The following is a 22380-nucleotide window of genomic DNA, read 5'->3' as shown; positions in this document are numbered from 1 at the left end:
ATTGGTTGCATCCTCCTACCTTCTGCTGTTGGCTGGCAATCTTTGGCATTCCTGGTGTGTAGATCCTTGCCTCAATCCTTGGTCTTCACATGGCTGACCTCCCCCTGTGCATGCTTGTCCCTGTATCACATTTTACCTTTTTGTAAGGCCAGTATAATGTGGGGTGAGGACTTACCCTAATGACCTCTCTTTAACTTGATTTTCTCTGTAGAGACCCTATTTCCAAACGATCACATTCTGAGGTACTGAGGGATGGGATTTCAACATTTCTTCTTTAGAGGAGACACTTCAACCCAGAACAACCCGGCACCCAGGTGTCCCCATTGTTAGTGTTTTACATTGGCATGGTGCACGTGTCAAAACTAAGAAAAAACCGACGCTAGTACATTACTATCAATTATACTCCAGGCTTTATTTAGCTTTCATCAATTTCTCCATTAATATGCTTTATTTATTTTAGGATCCAATCCAGAGTACCATACCAAATTGAGATGTTAGGTCTCCCTATTGTCTTCTGATCTGTGGCATTTACTCAGTTTTTCCTTGTTTTGTTTTGCTTTTAAGTTTATTTATTTATTTTGAGGGGGCAGGGAGAGAATCCCAAGCAGCCTCTGTACCATCAACATAGAGCCAACACAGGGCTCGATCTCACTAACCTTGAGGTTATAAACTGAGCCAAATCAAGAGTCAGATGCTTAACCCACTGAGTCCCATCTTTCCTTGTTTTTAATGATCTTGACAATTTTGAGGTGTGATGGCCAGGTGTACTATAAGAGTGTCCTCACATTGGGGTTTGTCTGAGTTTTTATTTCATGATTAGGCTGTAGTTATGGGTTTGGGGAAAGAATACCACAGAGTTTAAGTTCCTTTTCATCTCATCATATAATGTTCTATATGATATCAACAGGTTTTTATCATTGATGAGTTAACTTTCATCACTTGGTGAAGGTAATTTTTACTTACTGTAGAGTTAGTTTTTCTCTTCCCCTACTTTATTCTTTGTAAGTAAATCACAGAGGGGAGGAGGGGAGGAGGGGAGGAGGGGAGGAGGGGAGGAGGGGAGGAGGGGAGGAGGGGAGGAGGGGAGGAGGGGAGGGAGAACTGCCAAATTGTCTTCCAAAGTAACTGGTACTGTTCATTCTCAACAGCACTAAATGGGAGTTCCTGTCACTCTGCATTGTCACCAGCGTTTGGTGTTATCAGTTTTATTTTATTTTATTTTATTTTATTTTAGCCATTGTACTAAATACATAGTAATATGTAATTATGATTTTAATTCCAATGTCTCTGATTATTACTGATTCAGAATATTTACATATGCTTATGTGCCATCCAGATATCTGCTTTAGTGAAATGTTTGTATCTTTTGCCCATTTTAAAAATTGGGTTAGTTACTTTCTTATTTTTGAGCTTTAAATGTTTTTTGTGTGTATCTCCTGAATATAAATATTTTATCAGTTGTTTGCAAATATTTTCTCACAGGATGTGTCTTGGTTTATATTCTTATAATATCTTTCAGAAAGCAAAAGTTCTTATTTTGTATAAAGTCAGATTTAACAATTTCCTTTCATGAAGTGAGCTTTTGTGACTTTATTTATTTATTTATACATGTTTGTTTATTTTGAGAGAGAAAGAGCATGACCAGGGGAAGGACAGAGGGAGACAGAGAATCTCAAAGCAGCCTCCACACTGTCAGTACAGAGTCCAATACAGGGCTCAGTCCCACAAACTGAACCCAGAAATCATGACCTAAGCCAAAATCAAGAGTCAGGCGTTTAACCGACTGAGCCACCCAGGTGCCCCAGAGCTTTCAGTGTTTTATCTAAAGTTGTTCTTTCTCCATCAAAGTGCCTTTATACTTTTGTGACAAATCAGCTGACCCTCCTGGGCAGGTCTCTGCTCCACCTTCTCTCTGGTTCTGATGATCCCTATGCCTATCTTTTTTGTCAATACTACATTGTTATTGTCCTTGTCCTGACTACTGAGCAATTCTAGTGCTTCTTGAAATCTAATCATGTATTTGGATATTTTTATTTTTAAGATTGTTTCAAGCTATTCTATTGCTTTGGTGTACTATAATACACTTGATTTTTAAAAACTATTAAAATAAATTTTTCAATAATATACTTTAGAGCCAGCTTATTTATAACTACAAAAAATTTTCTAGGATTTTGTTAAAGCTTACACTGAATTTATAGATCAAATTGAGAGAATTGTCATAGCTGTATAGGTTGTCAATTCTATGAACATAGTTTATTTTTCCATTTATTTGGATCTTATTCCTTTCATCATTGCTTTATAGATTTCACTGTACTGATCTGCATATGTTTTAAGTTTATACCTAGTTAATGTATTTTCTTAAAAGTTAACAATTTTGTTTTTCTCTGACTTATTTCTCTTAGCATAATACTCTAGCTCCATCCATGCTGTTGCAAATGATGATTTCATTCTTTTTTAGTGCTTGAGTAATATTCCGGTGTGTGTGTGTGTGTGTGTGTGTGTGTGTGTGTGTACATATATATGTATACACACCACATTTTCTTTATCTGTTCATCAGTCAATGGACTTTTGGGCTCTTTTCATAATTTGACTATTGTTGACAATGCTGCTATAAATATCAGGGTGAATGTATCCCTTCAAATCTGTAGTTTTGTATTTGTTGAATAAATACCTAGTAGTGTAATTGCTGGATCATAAGGTAGTTCTATTTTTAACTTTTTGAGGAACCTCTATACTGTTTTCTGAAGTGGCTGCACCAGTTGGCATTCCCACCAACAGTGCAAGAGGGTTCCCCTTTCCCCACATCCTCACCAACACTGTTTCTTGTGTTTTTAATTTTAGCTATTCTGGGGGCGCCTGGGTGGCTCAGTTGGTTAAGCGTCCGACTTCGGCTCAGGTCATGATCTCGCCGTTCATGAGTTCAAGCCCCGCGATGGGCTCTTTGCTGACAGCTCAGAACCTGGAGCCTGTTTCAGATTCTGTGTCTCCCTCTCTCTCTCTGACCCTCCCCTGTTCATGCTCTGTCTCTCTCTGTCTCAAAAATAAATAAACGTTTAAAAAAAATTAAAAAAAAATCTTAGCTATTCTGACAGGTGTGAGGTGACATCTCATTGTAGTTTTGATTTGCATTTCCCTGATGATGAGTGATGTTGAGCATTTTTTCATGTGTCTGTTGGCCATCTGTATGGCTTCTTTGGGAAAATGTCTATTCATCATTCAGATGTCTTCTGCCCATTTTTTAATTCTTTGTTTTTGTTTTGTTTTGTTTTTTGGTTGTTGAGTTGTATAAGTTCTTTATATATTTTGGATACTAATCCTTTATCAGATATGTCATTTCCAAATATCTTGTCCCATTCCGTAGGTTGCCTTTTAGTTTTGTTGATTGTTTCCCTTGCTGTGCAGAAGCTTGTTATTTTGATGAAGTCCCAATAGTTTATTTTTTCTTTTGTTTTCCTTGCCTGAGGAGGCATATCTTGTAAGAACTTGTTGCAGCCGATGTCAAAGAGGTTACTTCCTGTGTTATCCTCTAGGATTTTAATGGTTTCATGTCTCACATTCAGGTCTTTAATTCATTTTGAATATATTTTTGTGTATGGTGTATAGCATATGATTTCACTCATATGTAGGATTTAAGAAACAAAACAAAGGAGCATGGGGGGAAAAAAAGAGAGAGACAGAGAGGCAGAGAGATGTACCATTTTAACACATTTTAAGTATTGGTAATGATCTCTAGAATTTATGTGTCAAGTTAATTCACTTTTTGAAGGAGGGCTTTTAACATTTTTCAAATACAAATTTTGAAGCTATAAATGGATTGTTAAAAAAATTTTCAGATACAACTTTTTCACTGCTAATATGTAGGAATCAAGATGACTTTTATATATTGTAAAACTTTTATCCTGCCACCTTGCCTAACTCACTTATGAGTTCCAGGATATTTTTAGTAAAGTCTTTGGGATTTCCTACACTCATAATCATGTCACCTGTGAACACATACATTTTATTTTTTCCTTCCCAATGTTTTTCTTTTTTTCCCCCTCCAACCAGATTTATTGGACATAACAAAATTCTACATACAAAGTGACCTGGACCTGCTATTTCAAAACATGGTCCTTTCTTAAATATTTTGATAAATCCATCTATTGAGTGTTTCTATTCATTTCTCTAAAATGAATAGAAAAGTACTCAATGCAGATAATATACATGACCCGCCTACTGGAACTTTAATAGTTCTACAAGATAATTAATGTAGGTAAGATGCCGTCCCTATGACAAACTGTTGGAGAACTGACAGGAGATGTTAAGAGGCCATTTCACACACTGCCACTGTGATGCTGTCATGTTTCTGAACCGTAGTGCTCCCATTATCTGATTCCAGAGACACACCACAGGAATGTGGGGTATGAGGTTACCTTGCTGATAGCTAGGCTAGAACAGATATGACTCTAGCATGTGCATCTGATAGGGTCCCACAGAAGCCCAGATTAAGTCCTTGTGAATCTGTGCTCCAGCAACGGAAGAGTTCTTCACTATGTCCTCCAAGTGCTGTGCCAAGTATGCTCCTCCATCCTGCCCACTGTCCCCTGGTCCAGGATCCCACAAGGTGTCCAATGTTTGTCATTTTGTTTTTTCTTGTTTTGCTGCACTACCTAGGACTTCCAGTATAATGTTGAATAGAAATTGTGAGAGAAGACATCTACTATCATCCTAAAATTAGAAGAGAAGAATTTGGATTCTCATTACTAAGAATGTTGTCAACTTGAGATTTTTCATAGAAACACTTCATTAAGGAAGTTCCTTTCTGTTCCTAGGTTACTGGAACTTATTATCATGAATGGATGTTGTATTTTGTTGGATGCTTTTTCTGCTTCTATTAATATGTTTTTCCTTCTTTAGCAAATTAATAAGGTAATTTACATGGATTATATTTGAAATGTTGAAGTAACCTCATGTTTTCTTGAATAAAGAAATTTCAACATGCTATATTATCTTTTTAAATATTGTTGGATTTGTTTTGAAAATGTTTTGTTGAGGATTTTTGCCTTTATGTTCAAGGGGGATATAAGAATTTAGCTTTCTTTGGTTGTAAAGTTTTTGTTTGATTTTTGGATTCAATTATTTTCTCAGTTGTCTTTCTGTTTTCAACTTCACTCCTTTCTGCTGTAATTTTATTTGTTCCTTCTTTCTGTTTACTGTATGTATAACTTTTTCTCCCTCTAGTATCTTTTTTTTAATGTTTGTTTATTTTGAGAGAGAAAAGGGGAGAGTGAATAGGGGAGGGGGGACAGAGAGAGATCCCAGTCAGGCTCCACTGCAGAGCCTGATTCAGGGCTATATCTCATGACCATGAGATCGTAACCTGAGCCAAAATCAGGAGTCAGATGTTTAAATGACTGAGCCACTCATGTACCGCTAAAGAACTTCTTTTAACATTTTTCATGAGGTGGGGTTCCTGGTCATATATCCTCTTAATTTCTTTTTATTCTTTCCATTGTATTTTAACCTGAGAAATTCTTTACTTCTCCTTTACTTTTAAAGAATCTTTCTAGGTCAGTGTTTATTTTCTCTCATGCTTTAAATATTTCATTCTACTCTTTTCTTGCCTACGTGGCTCCTGATGAAAAGTCAGATGGATTTCTTATCTTTGATTTTCTGTCAGCAAGGCATTTTTTCCTCTGACTTCCTTCAAGATTTTTTCTTTCTATTTGATTTTTTAAAGTTTAAATATTATAATTTTAGTATTTATTCCACTTGGTGTTCTCTGAGTTTCCTGATGTGTGGTTTTGTGTCTAACATTTCTTTGGGGAAATTCTCCATCAGTATTCAAATATTGTTTGTTTCTTTCTTTCTCCTCCTTCTGGTATTCCCATTACATGTATATTATGCCTTTTGTACTTGTCCTACAGTTATTTGATATTCTAAGGGTGTTTTTTTTTCCTTTTTCTCCTTGTTTTTTAATTTTGATATTTCTATGGAGATATCCTCAAGCTCCAATTCCTCAACCATACCTAGTTTACTACGGAGCCCATCAAAGTCATTCTTAATTTGTTACTATATTTTTTTGGCTCTAGAATTTTTAGAAATACTTAGTATTTTCATCCCCCTGCTGTGTGTCTGTTCTTGTATGTTGTCTACTGTTTCCATTAAACTCTTAGCATATTAATCATAGGTTTTAGAATTTAATTTTGTAATCTGATATTTCCACCATTCTTGCCATATGGGACTCTGATTCCAATGCTTCTTCCATCTCTTCAAGCTGTTTTATGCTAGTTTGTTAGTCGTAGTTTCTTGATGAAAAGCAAACATGATACACTGGACACAAGGGATTGCAGTAAATAGGCCTTCAGTAATGTGGTAGTAAGGGGGTGGGTGAAGACGATGGATTCTGTAGTGCTATGATTAGGTCTGTCTTTTAGTGATCCTGTGTCCCTGGTCCCTATGACCTGGAGGTCAGCAGTGCTTCTCAGTCCCCCACCTCTTGGATTTAACACAACAGTGTCTAGAGGGACTGGAGTTAGGTAGTCCCTTTCCCAGGGAAGTTGGCTCTGGTTAAATAGTTTCTCCTTTTTAAGGAGGACAATCCTTTTTAAGGACATTCCTCTTTAAGAAGAACAGAATGCTCTGACATATTTCAAAATGATTAGTTTTCCCCTCCTCCTGCCAGAGCAGCAGCAATTTTTTCCCCCAATATTCACTGTGAGGACCTGGTAAAGTTCCTACAGGTGAAACCCATAAAACTATGGGTCCTTCCTATGAGTGAGTCCCCCTGGAGTTTTTAACTCTCAGACTTGTCCACACTGAGCCTCCAGCCATTCATCAACTACAGTACAGTTTTCCTACCCCAGCACCATGTCCCATGGACAATTCTGCTATGGTAAATTGAGACTCCCTGTATCTACCTATGCAACCCTCTCCAATTGGGGGAAGCAGCACTTTGCCCTCTGACCTCAGGGAAATTCTTTGATGAATTTAAGAGTTGTTGATATTTCAGTTTTTCAGATTTTTATTTGTTAGGACACAGTGTGATTTCTGAGCTTCTCACATGTTGCACCAGAAGCTGGAAGTCTATGCTTCTACTTTTCAAGTTTCGTTTTATTTCTTCAAGTGACTCACTCATTATTTATACCTCTATTTTCATTATTTTTAGTGTCTTAGAGTTTAAAATACAGGCATACCTCATTTTGTAGTGCTACACAGATACAGAGACTCTTTACAAATTGAAGGTTTGTGGCAACACTTTGTCAAGCAAGTCTATTGGCACCATTTTTCCAGTAGCATCTTCTCCCCTCATGTCTCTATCACATTTTAGTAATTCTCAAAATGTCTCTAATTTTCTTATTACTATTATATTTGTTATGGTGATCTGTGATCAGAGAATATGACTCGCTGCAAGGTCTGATAATGGTTAGCATTTTTCAGTAATAAAGTAGTTTTTAATTAAAGTATGTAGGTTTTGGGTGGCACCTGGGTTGCTCAGTTAGTTAAATGTCCGACTTCAGCTCAGGTCATGATCTCACATTTTGTGAGTTTGAGCCCCGTGTTGGGCTCCATGCTGACAGCTCAGAGCCTGGAGCCTACTTAGGGTTCTGTGTCTCCCTCTCTCTCTGCCCCTCCCCCTCTCGTGCTCTTTCTTTCTCAAAGATAAATAAATATTTTTAAAAAATTTTAAAGAAGTATGTAGGTTTTTTTTAGACACAATACTATCACACACTTAATAGACTACAGTATAGTATAAACCTAACTTTTATATGCACTGGAGAACTAAAAAATTCATTTGACTCAACTCTATTGCAATATTTGTTTTATTGCAGTGGTTCAGATCCAAACCTGCAATATTTCCAAGGTATTCCTACAGACATCTTTAAGTGATTTTATCCCCCCTTCAGTAATACTGTACCTCTTCAGATGTGATGTCAAAAGCTTATCATTGTCCTAATTTCTCTTTCCTGTGTCTTATGTCATTGTTGTCATTTCACTTTTACATGTGTCATAAACACATAGTTGATTGTGGCTACTGTTTCTTTAACCAGTTAGTTATCATTAAAGAAAATATGATAAAACCTTACATTTCATCATTATTTATTGCATTTCCAGTGTCCTTCATTTCTTTGTGTAGATCCAAGTTCCCCACCCCCCCATACACACACACACGTGATCTGCTTTCCTCTGAAGAATTTTGTGTGTATTTTTTTTGTACATTTGATCCACTGGCCCCAAATTCCCTCTGTTTTTCTTTGTTTGGAATAGAAAATATCTTCTATTTTTGAAGGATATTTTCACTGGATATAGAATTGGGTGTTGACTCTTGTTTTCTTTCCATGCTTTAAAGATATCATTCCATTGTCTTCTTTGTTGCATAGTTTCTGGAAAACTTATTGTTATAATTCTTATTTTTTATTCCTCTGTATGTAATTTTTTCCCCCTCCTAATACAGTGGCTGCCTTCAAGACTTTCTCCTTGTTATTACTTTCAATCAGTTTGAATATGACTTGCCAAGGTGTGGGTTTTTGTGTTGGTTAGTTCAGTTTTTATTTTTTTCTGGTTGATATTTTCTGAATATCATGGATCTTTTTTTGATGACTTTAACAAATTTTGGAAATTTTTCTAAAATTATTTCCTTAAATGTTTCTTCTGCCATTTTCTTTCTTTCTTGTCTTTCTGGGAATTCAATTACACATATATTATGTCTTTTAATATTGTCATACTGCTCTTTGCTCGTTCAGTTTTTATTTTCCACTCATGGTACTTCCTCTTTGTGTTTTCCTTGTGTGTTTTGTATTCGCCTATTTTTGTGGTCACTCATACTTTCCTTGACTGTATTACATGCACTATGAGGCCTGACAATGACATTTTCTACAAATTTTGTTCCTGGCTTATCTGAGTCTGCCTTAGTTTTTGTCTCTCCTGAAATTACCCATGATTCTTGCATGATGTCTACTATTTCATCAAAGACTTTAATATACTAATCATAGTTATTCTAAAGTCCTCATTTCATAGGTCTAACATCTGTGTTGTATCTAAGGCTGGCTATGAGGAGTGCTTTGTCAGTTCAGGTTGATTTTTTTTTCCTTTTGATATGCCTCATCATTTTTTATTGAATACCTGATATATATGTAGGAGATACTGTGCTATGACAGTAGATACTGTAAGTCTTTTTCATGTTTTTTGGTGAGCACAGTTTCTTCTGCCAGGCCTTTAGTATTATGATTTGTGTTAATCTAGTCAATATTTGACATGGGTTTGAAGTTTGTTATGGCTGTGGTTACCAAAGTAAGACTGTGTTAAGGCTATGGGTTCCAGAGACCTCCAGTGCCTCTAATAGAGGTTTTCTCATCTTCACACAGTTAGCAAATTGGCTAACTCTTTGCTGCAAGAGTTATCTTTCTTGTGTTGTGCATTACGGGGTATTTAAAGGGATTTGTGGCCTCTACCCATTAGATGCCAGTAATATGCCTCAAGTTGTGACAACCAAAATTGTCTCTAGATAGTGCCAAATTTCCCCAGTTGAGTCAGGGGAGCCCTCAGTTGAGGAGTACTACTTGAAAGATATTCTGTTTACTTCTTGGTTTGGCTCTAGGTCCTCTTCCCAAAGAGACCCTATGTCTTTCATCTCTCTAGCTGTATTGCTCCCTACAAATATCTGTCCATGATTTTAAGGGGTTTGCACACTTATCCTTGCTCACATTTGGTTTTTAGCAGCTAATTAAGCTACTTTATCTTCACAGAGATTTCTATGGGCTCCGGTGGAATCTGCCCCAGATAAACATGAACAGGTCCTGTTTTGCTCTTTCCTTGCGCTCTCTATGCAGAATCTATCTTTGCTGTTTGACTTGCTACCTCAATTCTCTAACAGTTTCAACACAGGTCATTGTTTCATTTGTCTAGCATTTTTCTTGTGGTAGGAGGGTGGCAACAAGCTTTCCAGCTCTCTACATTTCTAAGCTGAAAGGGAAAGACCCCCTTATTTTTATCATGTCCCTGCATGTCCCAAAAATGTCCTTATTGGCTGGTAGGTTTTTTAATCTAGGAATGGGTCAAAGATGCCCCATCCTAGGTAATTTTCATAATTTAGTCACCTCCTGTATAATCATTTTGAAACGTTTTCTCCTAAGAAACTAAGATTATTTGAATAATCCAGGATTGTTGTTTTGTGTAATGTCTCCTAAATGTATTTGTCTAACTTTCCCCCGTGGTTACTTACAGATTAAATGTTTCTGGGAGGGATACTACAGGTGTGCCATAGTCCTTAAGTGGTCCACATCTATAAATGCATGAAATTCATGGCCATGGTTTGGTAACCTGGTTAATGTATCTGCTAAATATTTACCTTGAAAAGGTACTATTTTCTCTTTTGCATTTAGGAACTAATATTTTTAGTAGAACTTTGTTGGTATACAAATACTCTCTTCCCAAAGTCTTAGTTATTTTAGCATCTACTGATGATTCTTGCCAGATTCAATTATTGTTATGGTGTCTTTTTACTTTTTTGAGTTAATCTCTCCAGAAAAGGTAAGTGTTCAGTGCCATTCTTGCAAATCCAGAAGGTTTTTCCCATCCCCTTGTTAGACTCAGAGTATTGGCTGTTGTACTTAAGCTAGTTCACTTTGATATCATAAAATGGGAATGCAAATGAGTACTGTATCCATATAATGTCCAGAAACAGAAAAAGCAGATTTTTCTTCCATGTTTCTTCTAGAACAAGAAAACCTCTTATAGACTCTTCTGGGAGTCTTTCTTTCTCTTATTTCATTGGCCAGAATTGGAGCACATACCTGTGCTAACCAATCAAAGAAGAGAAAATAAGGGGAAACCATGATACCTTTGGACAAGAACAATGCCCCCTACTATGACTAGGGGTGAGCCAAAACCTCTGATGTCTTTGTAAAAGAGACAACATGGCTGACAAATCCTGAATTTCTAATGGAAGCTGAAAAGCAGGACTGGAGGCCATGGCTGGAAAACAAGGATGCAGGCTCTCAGTCTGGAAGACTCTCCTTCCGCCTCACCATCTTACTCCAAGCACCACCCATCCTGTTATAGTGCATGTGTGTATTAGTGAGCAAAAGCTTATTTATTTTATTTCCGTTTATTTCCTCAGAAACATGGATTCTACTTTTGTGCGCTGCGCCCCCAGTCTGCTTATCTGTTCCATCTGCAAGGACTATTTCACAGACCCTGTCACCATTAACTGTGGACACAGCTTCTGTACTCCGTGTCTCTGCCTCCTGTGGGAAGATGCCCAGCATCCCACCCGCTGCCCTGTATGCAGGGCAGTATCTCCACGCATGGACTTCAAAAGCATTATTTCTGCTGAGGGACAAGCTCGTGCTAAAAAAGAATCAGTTGCCAAGAAGTTACCGAGGTCTGCCAGGCAGATGTGTTGGATACACCAAGCACTGAAGAATATCTTCTGTCCAACTGACAAGAGCCTGCTGTGTTTGCAATGCTCTCATTCGCCAGGGCATACCACTCACATACACTGTCCAGTTTCACAGGTTGCTGAGCACTGCAGGGTAAGTACTGCCTCTGAATGCATGTGAAATGTGGAGGACTTGGTATCTGATAGGCAATGAGCAAAAGTGATTTTATTTTTCTTCTCTTATGCCTTAAACAAGTAGAATTTGTAAACACCATCTGCCAGGCATGGTTCTAAAACCTATGGATACAGCACCGAAGAAACTAAACAAACATCCTTGCTCCTCTGAAGTTTAAATTCTATTAGGCTGGGGGAGAGGAATGATGATGACTTGAAGAGGGTGCTGGTGTTTCAGTGTAACTGGCCAGGTGGATAATCTCTAGTGGCAGTTGACAGTCATTGGCTACTTCTGCCATGATGACAATAAGGCTCTTCAATATGTTCTAATCATGCCATAGAAAACATGATGGCTATCATTTCAAAATTAATATGAATTAAGATTCATTTCTGAAAATGTTCCATGTTACGTATAATATCAGTACTAGATTCCTCAGATAATAGATTTCATTTCCAAATTCAGGAACTCTACTTTCAGTCAGCCTCCCAGTTTTGACTTATTTGCGTTCCCAAAGAAACTCACTGACATCTCTGCTTCCTTTTTTATTTTTCTCATGTCTATCCCTTTATCACTTTTTGAGGTATCTGAAAATTACATATTTGTTTTTCTAGTGCTCAAATTTGTAGTTCTTTTACAGGAGAAACTTCTGATGCAAATGAAATCTATTTGGAAAAACAGGCAGAGAAATCAGAGAAATATAAACAAAGAGTACAACTTACTTAGAGTATGGCAGGTAAGTGGGAAGCCCTATTTCCCTTGGAACCAGCTTGGGACAGATACCATGGTAACTGACAGTGGAAGAACCTAAGTTAAGTCATAATGTTCCCTGACCAGATGATCAGAAAAAGAGCTACATATAAGAACTGTATGAAAACATGACCTTCAGTGCAGGATTTCACATTGAGTCCATTGTAGAACTAAAAGCCTTTCCCTGATTTTTCTGGATAAAGCAATATGTGCCACTAATACATTTCAGGGACAAGAAAATGCACTCTCACAAGGCAGAATGCAATGATCAGTAGGGTGGAGGTAAATACAGACTTCCGTAGGAACTTAGTAAACTTTGAATGTTAACAAAAGCTTCTCAAACCAGTAAAACATCAGTGTGATAAAATAAGTTATTAGAATTTAATTTCCTGGGTATTGATGGCAAAGAGTTCTGAGGGACAAGAAAACTAAAGATGAGACAAACCAGATAACCCATGGAATTGTTTGAGATCTCGGTGCTGGACCTACTGATTAGTAGATAGGGTATGAAGCAGAACATAGTGAGAAGTGTGGCTAGAAATGTAATCGTAGCCAGGTCAAGAATGCAAATGCCTAGTTAAGGATTTTTGATTGTGTCATTTATTGATTCACAAAGAGGAACAGAGAACCTGATCTAAAGAAGAAAATGACACCATTATTTTCAAAGAACTTGAGCAGTACTAGAGGAGACCTAGAGACCTATAAAAAGGCAATATGAGGGAATAATACTTCACTGAACAGGAATCTGTACATGGTGCTGTGAGAGTGCCAAAGGGGAATAAGAACATTAGCTTGATTGTTTAGGATGGATTTCTGATGAAACATTCATTCATATGAGGACCTATGGTATGTTGCTCACTGTTCTAGGCCAACAAAGAGATATATAACTGGACAAAAAGAGAAACAAATCACTGACCTCATTAGTTTATAATCTAATGAGAGAACTCAATCCAGAAATTTAAGAAGTAAAATTTAAGCTATATGACATTTATGAAGTCCTTGCAATAAAATGAAGGCAGAAAATGGGTATAAAGAGTGCAGGCTGGGATGTGCTGGTGTAACCATTGCCAAGGTTACATCTGGGCAGAGATCTGAGTGGTTGTTAGAAGATGGTGGGAGATGAGCACCTGAGAATGCAGCTTCCCAGAGCAGAGGAGACAGAAGAGATTAGTAAAAGAAATGAGTAGTAAACAAGATCAAATGTGGAAAGAAGGTGAAGTACTATAAGAATGAATCATATTATTTCAATTTAGTAAAAATAGGCTCTTGGTTGGAACCTATTGTTGGAATGTGTGGCTCAGGAACGGGTAGGAGACAGAAGGGAAGACTCATTGCTTGGATGAATAGTTGAAAATTGCATCCCTGGGCACAGTGAGTTTGATCACATCTGGTCACTAAGTCTGGCTTTGATGGCAATGAAAGTGTTAGCATAGAAGCTGGATAAAGTCATTATAATAACAATATTTAGTTTTGACATTTCCAAAATAATTTGATAAATGCGTATATGTTTAAAAGCTGTGTGAAAAGAAAGGGAAAGAGAGTGTGAAAAAGTGTCTGAATGAGAGAATAAAATGGAGACAGGCCCATAGGACAAGGGAGAGAGAGACACAGACATGAAGGCAAGGCAAGAACTAGTTTGTGGCATAGTAATGTAGACCAGTAATATCTCTGAGAAGACAAGACAGGGGGACCAGTAAAGAGGAGGTGGGTTTAGCCCCGGTAGTAAGAGGCAGGCAGAGCCCAGCACTGGTGGAAGAGTGTGTGTAAGGAATGGAGGTAATTTAGAAAGATCAGGTGTGATGTCCTCTGTCTTCCTGAGAAAGCAAATTGTTGCTTTTTCCTGAGAACAGATAGTCAGTTTGTAAGTACAAGCATTGAGAAGAATGGATTATGATTTTGAGATTGTTATGAATCCTGTAAAACAACAAAATTTGATCTTAAATTTCTATTTTCACATGAAAATATGGAAGTTTGAGAGTAAGTAGTTGGAAGCAGTGGTGCAGGCAAACAAATAAATGAAAAGGAAGAAAAGGAAGGAGGGAGGAAGGTAAGAAAGAAGCCAAATATGTGGTTTCTTAGAAGGAGAAAGACCTAAAAATGTATGTAGTACTTCTATGATCTGAATTGCTTCCTCCCCCAGTTTGTATGTTCAAACTCTTACCCCCAAGGTGATGGTAATAGGAGTGGGGGCTTTGCAAGGTGATTAGGTCAGAGGCCACAGTCCTCAGTAATGAGACCAGTGCTCATCTAAAAGAGACCCTGGCAATGTCCCTTGGGCCATCTGCCATTTGAGAACACAACGAAACGATGGCTATCTAGGAAGTAGACTCTCACCAGATACCAAATCTGCCAGCATCAATCGTAGACTTCCCAGCACACAGAACTGTGAGAAATAGTTTCTGTATTCATTAGGTACCCAGTCTGTGGCGTTTTTGTAAAAGCAGCACAACAGACTAAGATCAGAACATTGGGCATAGCATGCAAACTGTAGATAATGAGAGAAGAGTAAAACTGTCCAGATACATGACCTAATTAAACCAATGTCACTTCAGGGTTTTGTAAATCTAAGGATGGTGATGATCAAGGCTGAATATCCTAAGGTGTACCAATACCTCCACAAAGAAAAGCAAAAACATTTAGAGAGCCTGGCAATTGAAGGCAAGATAATTTTTCATCGACTCCGGAGAAATGTAGCTAGAATGCTTCAAATGGGGAAACTCCTGAAAAGAATCTATGAGGAGCTGAAGGAAATGTACCTCAAAGCAGATGTGCACCTGCTCCAGGTAAGGACTGAGGAAGGATGAACATGAGCCTGGCTGGAAATCATTTATATCCACTGAGATCCGTATCCCTTTTGACCTCCATTATTTTTCTGGTTCCAAAGTTCAAATTCTGCCTCCTCTGTGCAATAGCAGGCTTTGCTCCTCCAGTATAACCCAGAGATCCAGGGTCACATCCACCTTATACAGGAAAAGGAAAACTATATAGAAATGTGAGGAACAGATCCAGAAAAAAATCATCTCACTTTTTCTACTAAGAGTTTCTAACCAACTGCCACAAAGCAGCTTTTAAATACATAATTCAGTTTTGTATCTGGACTTGTCAGTATGTGGGATGTATCCATTCTTTCTCTTTTGAAATCATAGATTTAGAGCCCACACACCCTTGTAAGAACTTTGAAGAAACCCTTCGTGAACCTCACTGTATATTACAACCAAAGAGCCATTGTTTGCTCTAAGAACATCTTCTGCTTTAAATTTTATCATGATCATAATTTTATCATATAATACATAGAAGACCATATAAATAGAAGACCAAATCTTATCTTTTTAAGGATAAGGAAAAGGGCAAATGATTTTACCAAGGAAGAAAGTGGAGATAGAGAATTTTCCAGTTCAGTCTCATAGCCTCAGACTAGACTAAACAGGGGAATATCTTGTGCTCAAAGCTAAGCCTTCCTCTTTCTCTTTACAGGATTTGGGAGACATCATGAAAAGGTAAATTTGCCCCTCCATCCAAGTTATGGCATCGGTGACAGTGGTCAGGTTATTTCTGCTGAGATGGACCCACAACTTTTTATGACAAGTTTCTTTATGCCCTCATTTATTCCTTGTCTAAGACACTTCTCGGTTTTATATTGACTACTCTTAGGTAAAAGTGAGGGTTGAAGCAGGGTGTGGTTTCAGCTGCAAGGCTTAATGCAGAAGTTGCCAAATATAACTGTTTTTCCTGCCTCTAATTTTCAAAATCCTAATTATTTGAGGCTTATTCCACATATTCTGTAGGAAAGGCAGATAAGCTCAGAGAGGGGTGCCTGGGTGGCTCAGTCCGACTTCAGCTCAGGTCATGACCTCTCAACTTGAGGATTCAAGGGTTCGAGTTCCGCATTGTTTTCTGTGCTGACAGCTCAGAGCCTGGAGCCTGAGTCTGTCTTTCTGACCCTCCCTTACTTGTAGTCTCTCTCTCTCTCTCTCTCTCTCTCTCTCTCTCTCTCTCTCTCTCTCAAAATAAATAAACATTAAAAAAAACAACAACAACAAATAAGCTCAGAGAGGCTGCAGATGGAAGGATGATGAGAAGAGAGGGGAGGGAAAAAGATGAAAACCCCTACAGAGATTAAGCTCTATATATTAGGCCCTATTAAGCTCTATTTGACACCTATTGGGTTTCAGGAACTAAATGAGAACAGCTGTGTGCCTTCCATAGGGAAGGCGAAGGGAGAAAACACATTTGTGAGTGATCTATCTTACGGAGATTGAAGTGATAAGAGCACAGTAGCTAGTTATAAAATACAAGAACAACTACAACATCCCTCAGTTTGTGGAGTTAAACTCTGACCCTTTGCACCCAATTGTGAGGATTTTGAAGGAGCATCTTCAAGGGAGGCTTATGATAGGACTAGAGGGGTCAGTAAGTGGTTCTGTTTCTTTGCAGGAGTCAGTTAGTGCAGGCGCACTTGCCCCAGCCTGTGGACCCACAGCTCAGTGAGTGGACAATCACCGGGATGTCTGAAAGGCTTAACAACTTCCGAGGTAAGAGGTGGCGCCCTGGTGAGACCCCACTATTTCCTCCATGAGGAGATACACCTGGAGGACCTCTCCTCATTGCTCTATTAGTCTTTGCAGAGAACTGGGAAGCAGATAAATATGCAAACCCTTGTAACTAACCATATTTTATTGTTAGATACCTGAAGGCAGTCAAAAACAATTAAATATAACACTTATATGACAATTTACAGTGAGTTTTAAAAAATGAAGCACTTGACATATAAATAGTTATTTGTTGGGGGACGGGGAGGCAAGCGGGAAAGGAGCAGAGAGAGGGGGAGACAGAATCCTGAGCAGGCTCCACACTGTCAGTTTGATGTCAGCGCAGAGCCCGACATGGGGCTCCATCTGATGAACTGTAGGATCATGACCTGAGCCGAAATCAAGAGTCAAATGCTTAAACAACTGAGCCACCCAGGCACCCTGAAAGCACTTGACACATAAAACTGCATATTCATTCAGTGTATTTTAACTTATAGTTGTTAATTGTAGTTATACGTAGATGTTCAGATTCCTAGAAGCACCTTAAATTGTTATTTAAATGTTTATCTAAAAATTTAAGTTAGTGAATGTATTTCAAAAATCATTAGATTTTAGATTTAGAAAGGGATAAAAATGTTTATGAAAAACAGGTACAACCAGAAAACACATGGAACACATGATTTGCTGTGTGGATTCGCTGTCCCTAAGAAAGAAGTAGACAGTGAGCCTGGCTGACAGGAGAAGCAGGCATGGGATGGGATAGGTTGGATTCCGAGTCTGTGATGCCTGAGTTAGAAATTCAGAGAAAGGAACCACTTCTTTAAAAAAAAAAAAAAAAAAAAAAAAAGGCAAATATGGATTTCCAATTTCTTTTCCCTTTGCTTGTTGACATGTTACATCTTTGTGTTTGGACAAAGTTATCACTATTTAAGACTAATAAGAATAACAGTATCATATTTTTGAAATGATATATAATATTTATTACTGTTACTATATTTATTTGATTTTGTGCAAGTTGATAAATGAGAAAGCTTAAGTGAGTGAAGGGCCATCTTGGTATTTACTTGGCATCAATGAGCAGGCTCCCAAATTTTCAAGGAGCTAATGAGAATAAAACCAGATCCTGCCATCCTACATCTTTAAGTATTCTCAGAATTGTTTTTCATCTAGTTGTATGAATAGAGATTTACTTGCTTAGGCAAGAAGCCCCTTCTCCCGAATGGGTCTCTGGATTGCCAATGACACACACCCCGTATAGTCACTTGTGATAAAGGAGTGTTCTGGGGCAGTTAGTGTGGACTCTGCCATGAAAGCTGTTACATGTTCCAGAATTTTACGAGGAATTACTAAGTGGTAAGTACCTTGAAACTGGCCATGGTGGTGTGGGAGTGTTCCCAGCAAACAAACCAGTTTTGTTTGGTTTTAGAGATTTGGTTGTTCAGCATTTGCTAGAACTCTATTGCACTTGTCCCACAGAAATTTTAAACTCTGTTCTTTGACTTCACTGTTTTCATTTTACTTAAGTGTATATTACATTTGATGATAAGATAAGGAATTACCGTGTGCCTCTGTTTGAAGACCTGAGACGTTTGCAGTGCTGTCCCGACCATCAAGACCTGCCCCACAGTCCAGGGAGTTCACAGTATAAGCCTTCCTGGGCAGCTCAGACCTTCACCTCCGGCAAATATTACTGGGAGGTGGATGTGGGAAACTCTCAGAATTGGATTATAGGACTTTGCAGGGAATCCTGGACAAAACGCCATGACATGCTGCTCAACTCTGAGGGTATCTTTCTACTTCTGTGTGTCAACGTGGATGACCATTGCCGTCTCTTCTCTGCCTCCCCGCCACTGCGCCACTACATTCCAAGACCCCAGGGCTTGGTAGGGGTGTTTTTAGATTATGAATTTGGTATAGTAAGCTTTGTTAATGTTGCCAAAAGTTCCCTCATTTGTAACTTCCTTTCCTGTTCCTTCTCCTTCCCTCTCAGACCTTTCATTTGCTATGGACCCAAATGATCAGGAACAGCTCACAAACCTGACCAAGGTCTTAGCAATTTTAATAGCTGGGGAGGGTTCTATCCTGGTGACTTCTTGAGTGGGGAAAATCACTGATGCTAATGGTCTTGAACTTCATTTTACCTTCAGGGGATACATTTGTTGTATTATTTTTTAAAGTGGTGACACTGTGAAGGATGTACATTTGTCTTTTCTATTTTATTGAAATAAAAGTACTCGCTTTTATTATATTGTGTGGGATATGTTCACTTTTCATTTGCTATCTGGGCTTGCTAGAGGTGAAAGAATGCATTGATGTGGAAACTAGCTAAATGGATGAACACAGAGCACAGAGGATTCTCCTTCCAGACAGTTCTTGTCAAAACTCAATATCATGTGGAATTCTCTTCTCCCTGAATTCATCTGGCTAACTTCCCCCTCCATAAGTTCTCAGTTTACTGGACTAGTTTAGGTCACATTATAACAAAGCTCAACAACAGCTTATCCCTTCCCTTTGTAAAACTCACAACAGAATTTGGATCTTCTTCTCTAGTTTGCAAATCACTAGAAGGGACAGCCAATGTCACTCCTCTTCATAGCACATTCCAAGAATGAAACATCAGTCTGGGGACGTGAGAGATACAAAAAAATATTTGGATAAATAAAGGAATGTGTCAGGGCACCTGGATGACTCAGTCGGTTGAACGTTGGACTTTGGCTCAGGTCATGATCTCATGATTTATGAGTTCAAGCCCTACATTGAGCTGGCTGCTATCAGCACAGAGCCCGCTTCAGATCCTGTCCTTCTCTCTCTGCCCCTCCCCAACTTGTACCCCCTCAAAAATAAATAAAACATTAAAAAAGGAATGTGTCAAAATTATTAAAAGCAAAGGCTATATATATAACCAACAAAGGTTAAGATTATGTAGACACAGTAAGATAGGAAGTGCTGAGAAATATTGTTGAATAAAGAAATGAATTATGTTACTGTTCAGATTCATGGGTCAGAAATGACTTTTAACTGAAAAGATATAGATTGTATATAATTTGACTGCCTAGTGTTGCTGTAGGTCATTCTTGGTGGTGAGCACAGTATTCCAGGAATGTAGACAATTTTTACCAGAGTGATACTTATATAGACAATAAGACCCAGATGTTTGGATACTGCAGTATTTTTAAAGAAATTACATATAGTAAAAATATACATATATACATTTTGGAGGATGCATAAACCTCAATCAACCTCAGTTCTCAACCACATAAAATATCACATGGCCAACAGTCAAATTTCACTTCAAAAAATGCTTCAGTCTTAGATCTTAGAAGTTTGCAAAATAGCCAGACAGTAAAGTCAAACTCTCTAGGGATGTGAGGTACAAAATGATGACTATAGCTAACACTGCTGCATGGTATATAGGAAAGTAGTTAAGAGAGTAAATCCTAAGATTTCTCATCACAAGGAAAAAGGTTGTTTTTTTTCTTTTTTTCTTTTGTGTAAAGAAGGAATCGATCTCTGTCTCTCCCCCTTCCTTTCTCCTTCCGTCCCTTCCTCTTCTCTCCCTACTCAACATTCTTTTGGAAGAGAGGTAATATTCTGGCAATTAAATTCACTTCTGTGAAGATGTAGTAGTGAAGAAACTATCCTAAATTTCAAAGAATTGCCTAGGGATTATTTAAAGCAATATGATGATGCTCTCATCTCTTGGAAGTTTCCAAGAATTGCTGCATGCTTAACAGTTTGGTGTTGACCTCTGGCACTGGTCAAAATGGAATAAATCCTCCAAAGTCTCACCCAGAGATGACAAGTAGACACGCTGAGCAGAGCACCAAAAATAAAGACTTTGTATGTGAGGACTCTGAGGCATTAAGAATAGAATGTGAGGGGCGCCTGGGTGGCTCAGTCGGTTAAGCGTCCGACTTCGGCTCAGGTCACGATCTTGCGGTCCGTGAGTTCGAGCCCCGCGTCGGGCTCTGGGCTGATGGCTCAGAGCCTGGAGCCTGCTTCCGATTCTGTGTCTCCCTCTCTCTCTGCCCCTCCCCAGTTCATGCTCTGTCTCTCTCTGTCCCAAAAATAAATAAACGTTAAAAAAAAAAAAGAATGTGAAATGAGATGAGTTAACATTGGAATAATTAATTACCCATAATGGGGGTGAGTGTTAAGGAGTTCTTTTTCCTCTTCTCTTCCCTAGCATTGACTGGATGAAAGGAAGATCCACTTCTCTGAACTTCACAGCAGGAGCATATGGCAAAAGCCCCCAAAGAAACACCCCCTTCTAGCCAAAGGACCAGGAAGAGAGGCCCCTCATACATCAAAGTGTGGGGAAAAAAACCCTTTTCTTCTTCCTTTTTCTCACCCAGCCCTGACGCAAGGTCAGCCCCAGTGACAAAGCTGCAATGAGTGGCAATAGGGAAAGACCATTGCCCGAAGAGAGAGCCCCTTTTTTTTTTCCCCTCTCTGGGGAAAGGGCCTCTGTTGTCCCAGTTCAGGGATTAAATCCCCTTTATTCTCTTTTCTGTTGCTTCTTTGACTTGAGGACACGCACAGGACCTGTCTGGGTGGAAAGATTAACTCTGGGAGAGGCTCCAGCTTTGAAGACTTGCTCTTAAACTGTGTAAGAAGTAGCCAGAGACTTCTAACATGGGCTGGATGTCCCCCACCACTGGCACAGTACTCTCCTGTGTATTCCACCAGGTCTCCCCCTAGTGTGTGGCTTGTCCTTTCAGGATGGTGAGAACCATCTGTAGCCCTGACTGTGCACAGATACTTCTCCATCAGCTCTCTGAGGAGGTTCTTTCCCTGACCTGCAGTGTTGTCCTCACAAGCATTCACTGTTCTGCACCCAGCTGTGGACTCCAGCTGTGGAGTCCTCCGCGACCCTCTAGGGTGCTTCCTCTGTGCAGCTCTACCTTCCACAGTATTCAGTCCTGGGAACTCCAGCCACTTTGACATTCTTGACTTTCCAACCGTCTCCTCAGTTCAGGGTGACCCCTGGGCTGTCTGACCTCCTCCCCACTGTGCTACATCTGCAAATCTCCAGGAAGTGAAATGGGACCATCTTTGAGGTCTCCTCATTTGTTCCCTCTCTCTGTTTACTCTCCTCTGCTACTTATGAAACTTGGAAAAATGTTGTTTTATACCACATTTATGGCTTTTTCTTGTCTGGGGTAGAAGAGCAAATCCCATCCCTGCTACTCCATGTTTTCTTAAAACCCAAGTCAGAGGGGGAATTTATTAAACCACAGATTCACATTCTTCGATAGAGAACTATTGATTTTCTTTTCTTTTATTTTTAGCTTCAGTAGTGTGTATCTTTCAATGAATTTACTCATTTCCTCTTGGCTGTCAGATTTGTTAACATTGGTGTTTGCTAGATATTTGTTTTGCTGAATAATCTTTGTAAGCCATGTTTGGATGTTGTTGGGGTGAAGGGCTTCCACCTGAGTTTCTGGAGGCAAGGCTCTCACCTTTTGTTGTACTGCAAGGAGTGGACCCCATTAACAAGTGGTATGGGATGAGTGCCCCTCCATCACATCCCCATGGCAAGAAGTACCTAGTGGAAAGAAAACCTCTTC

The 22380-nt window shown here is 38.9% G+C and overlaps 1 protein-coding gene and 1 pseudogene across 1 annotated transcript; one reads left to right on the top strand and one right to left on the bottom strand.

The window, feature by feature from the left end:
- Positions 1-4300: 4300 nt before the first annotated feature.
- Positions 4301-8929, bottom strand: LOC122231476 (annotated as a pseudogene).
- A 2173-nt stretch (positions 8930-11102) lies between these two features.
- LOC102953498 (tripartite motif-containing protein 77) lies at positions 11103-18915 on the top strand. Its single transcript, XM_007079063.2, has 6 exons — positions 11103-11513; positions 12172-12267; positions 14834-15064; positions 15756-15778; positions 16716-16813; positions 18335-18915. The coding sequence occupies exons 1-6, from the start codon at positions 11103-11105 to the stop codon at positions 18826-18828; spliced, it is 1353 nt and encodes a 450-aa protein (XP_007079125.2). The 3' UTR covers positions 18829-18915.
- The last annotated feature ends 3465 nt before the right edge of the window (positions 18916-22380 follow it).

This window comes from Panthera tigris, chromosome D1 (genome assembly GCF_018350195.1).
Source record: "Panthera tigris isolate Pti1 chromosome D1, P.tigris_Pti1_mat1.1, whole genome shotgun sequence".
NCBI classification, from domain to species: Eukaryota; Metazoa; Chordata; class Mammalia; order Carnivora; family Felidae; genus Panthera; species Panthera tigris.
The sequence above is the reverse complement of the archived record's forward strand: the minus strand, read 5'-3'. Positions and strand labels throughout refer to the sequence as shown.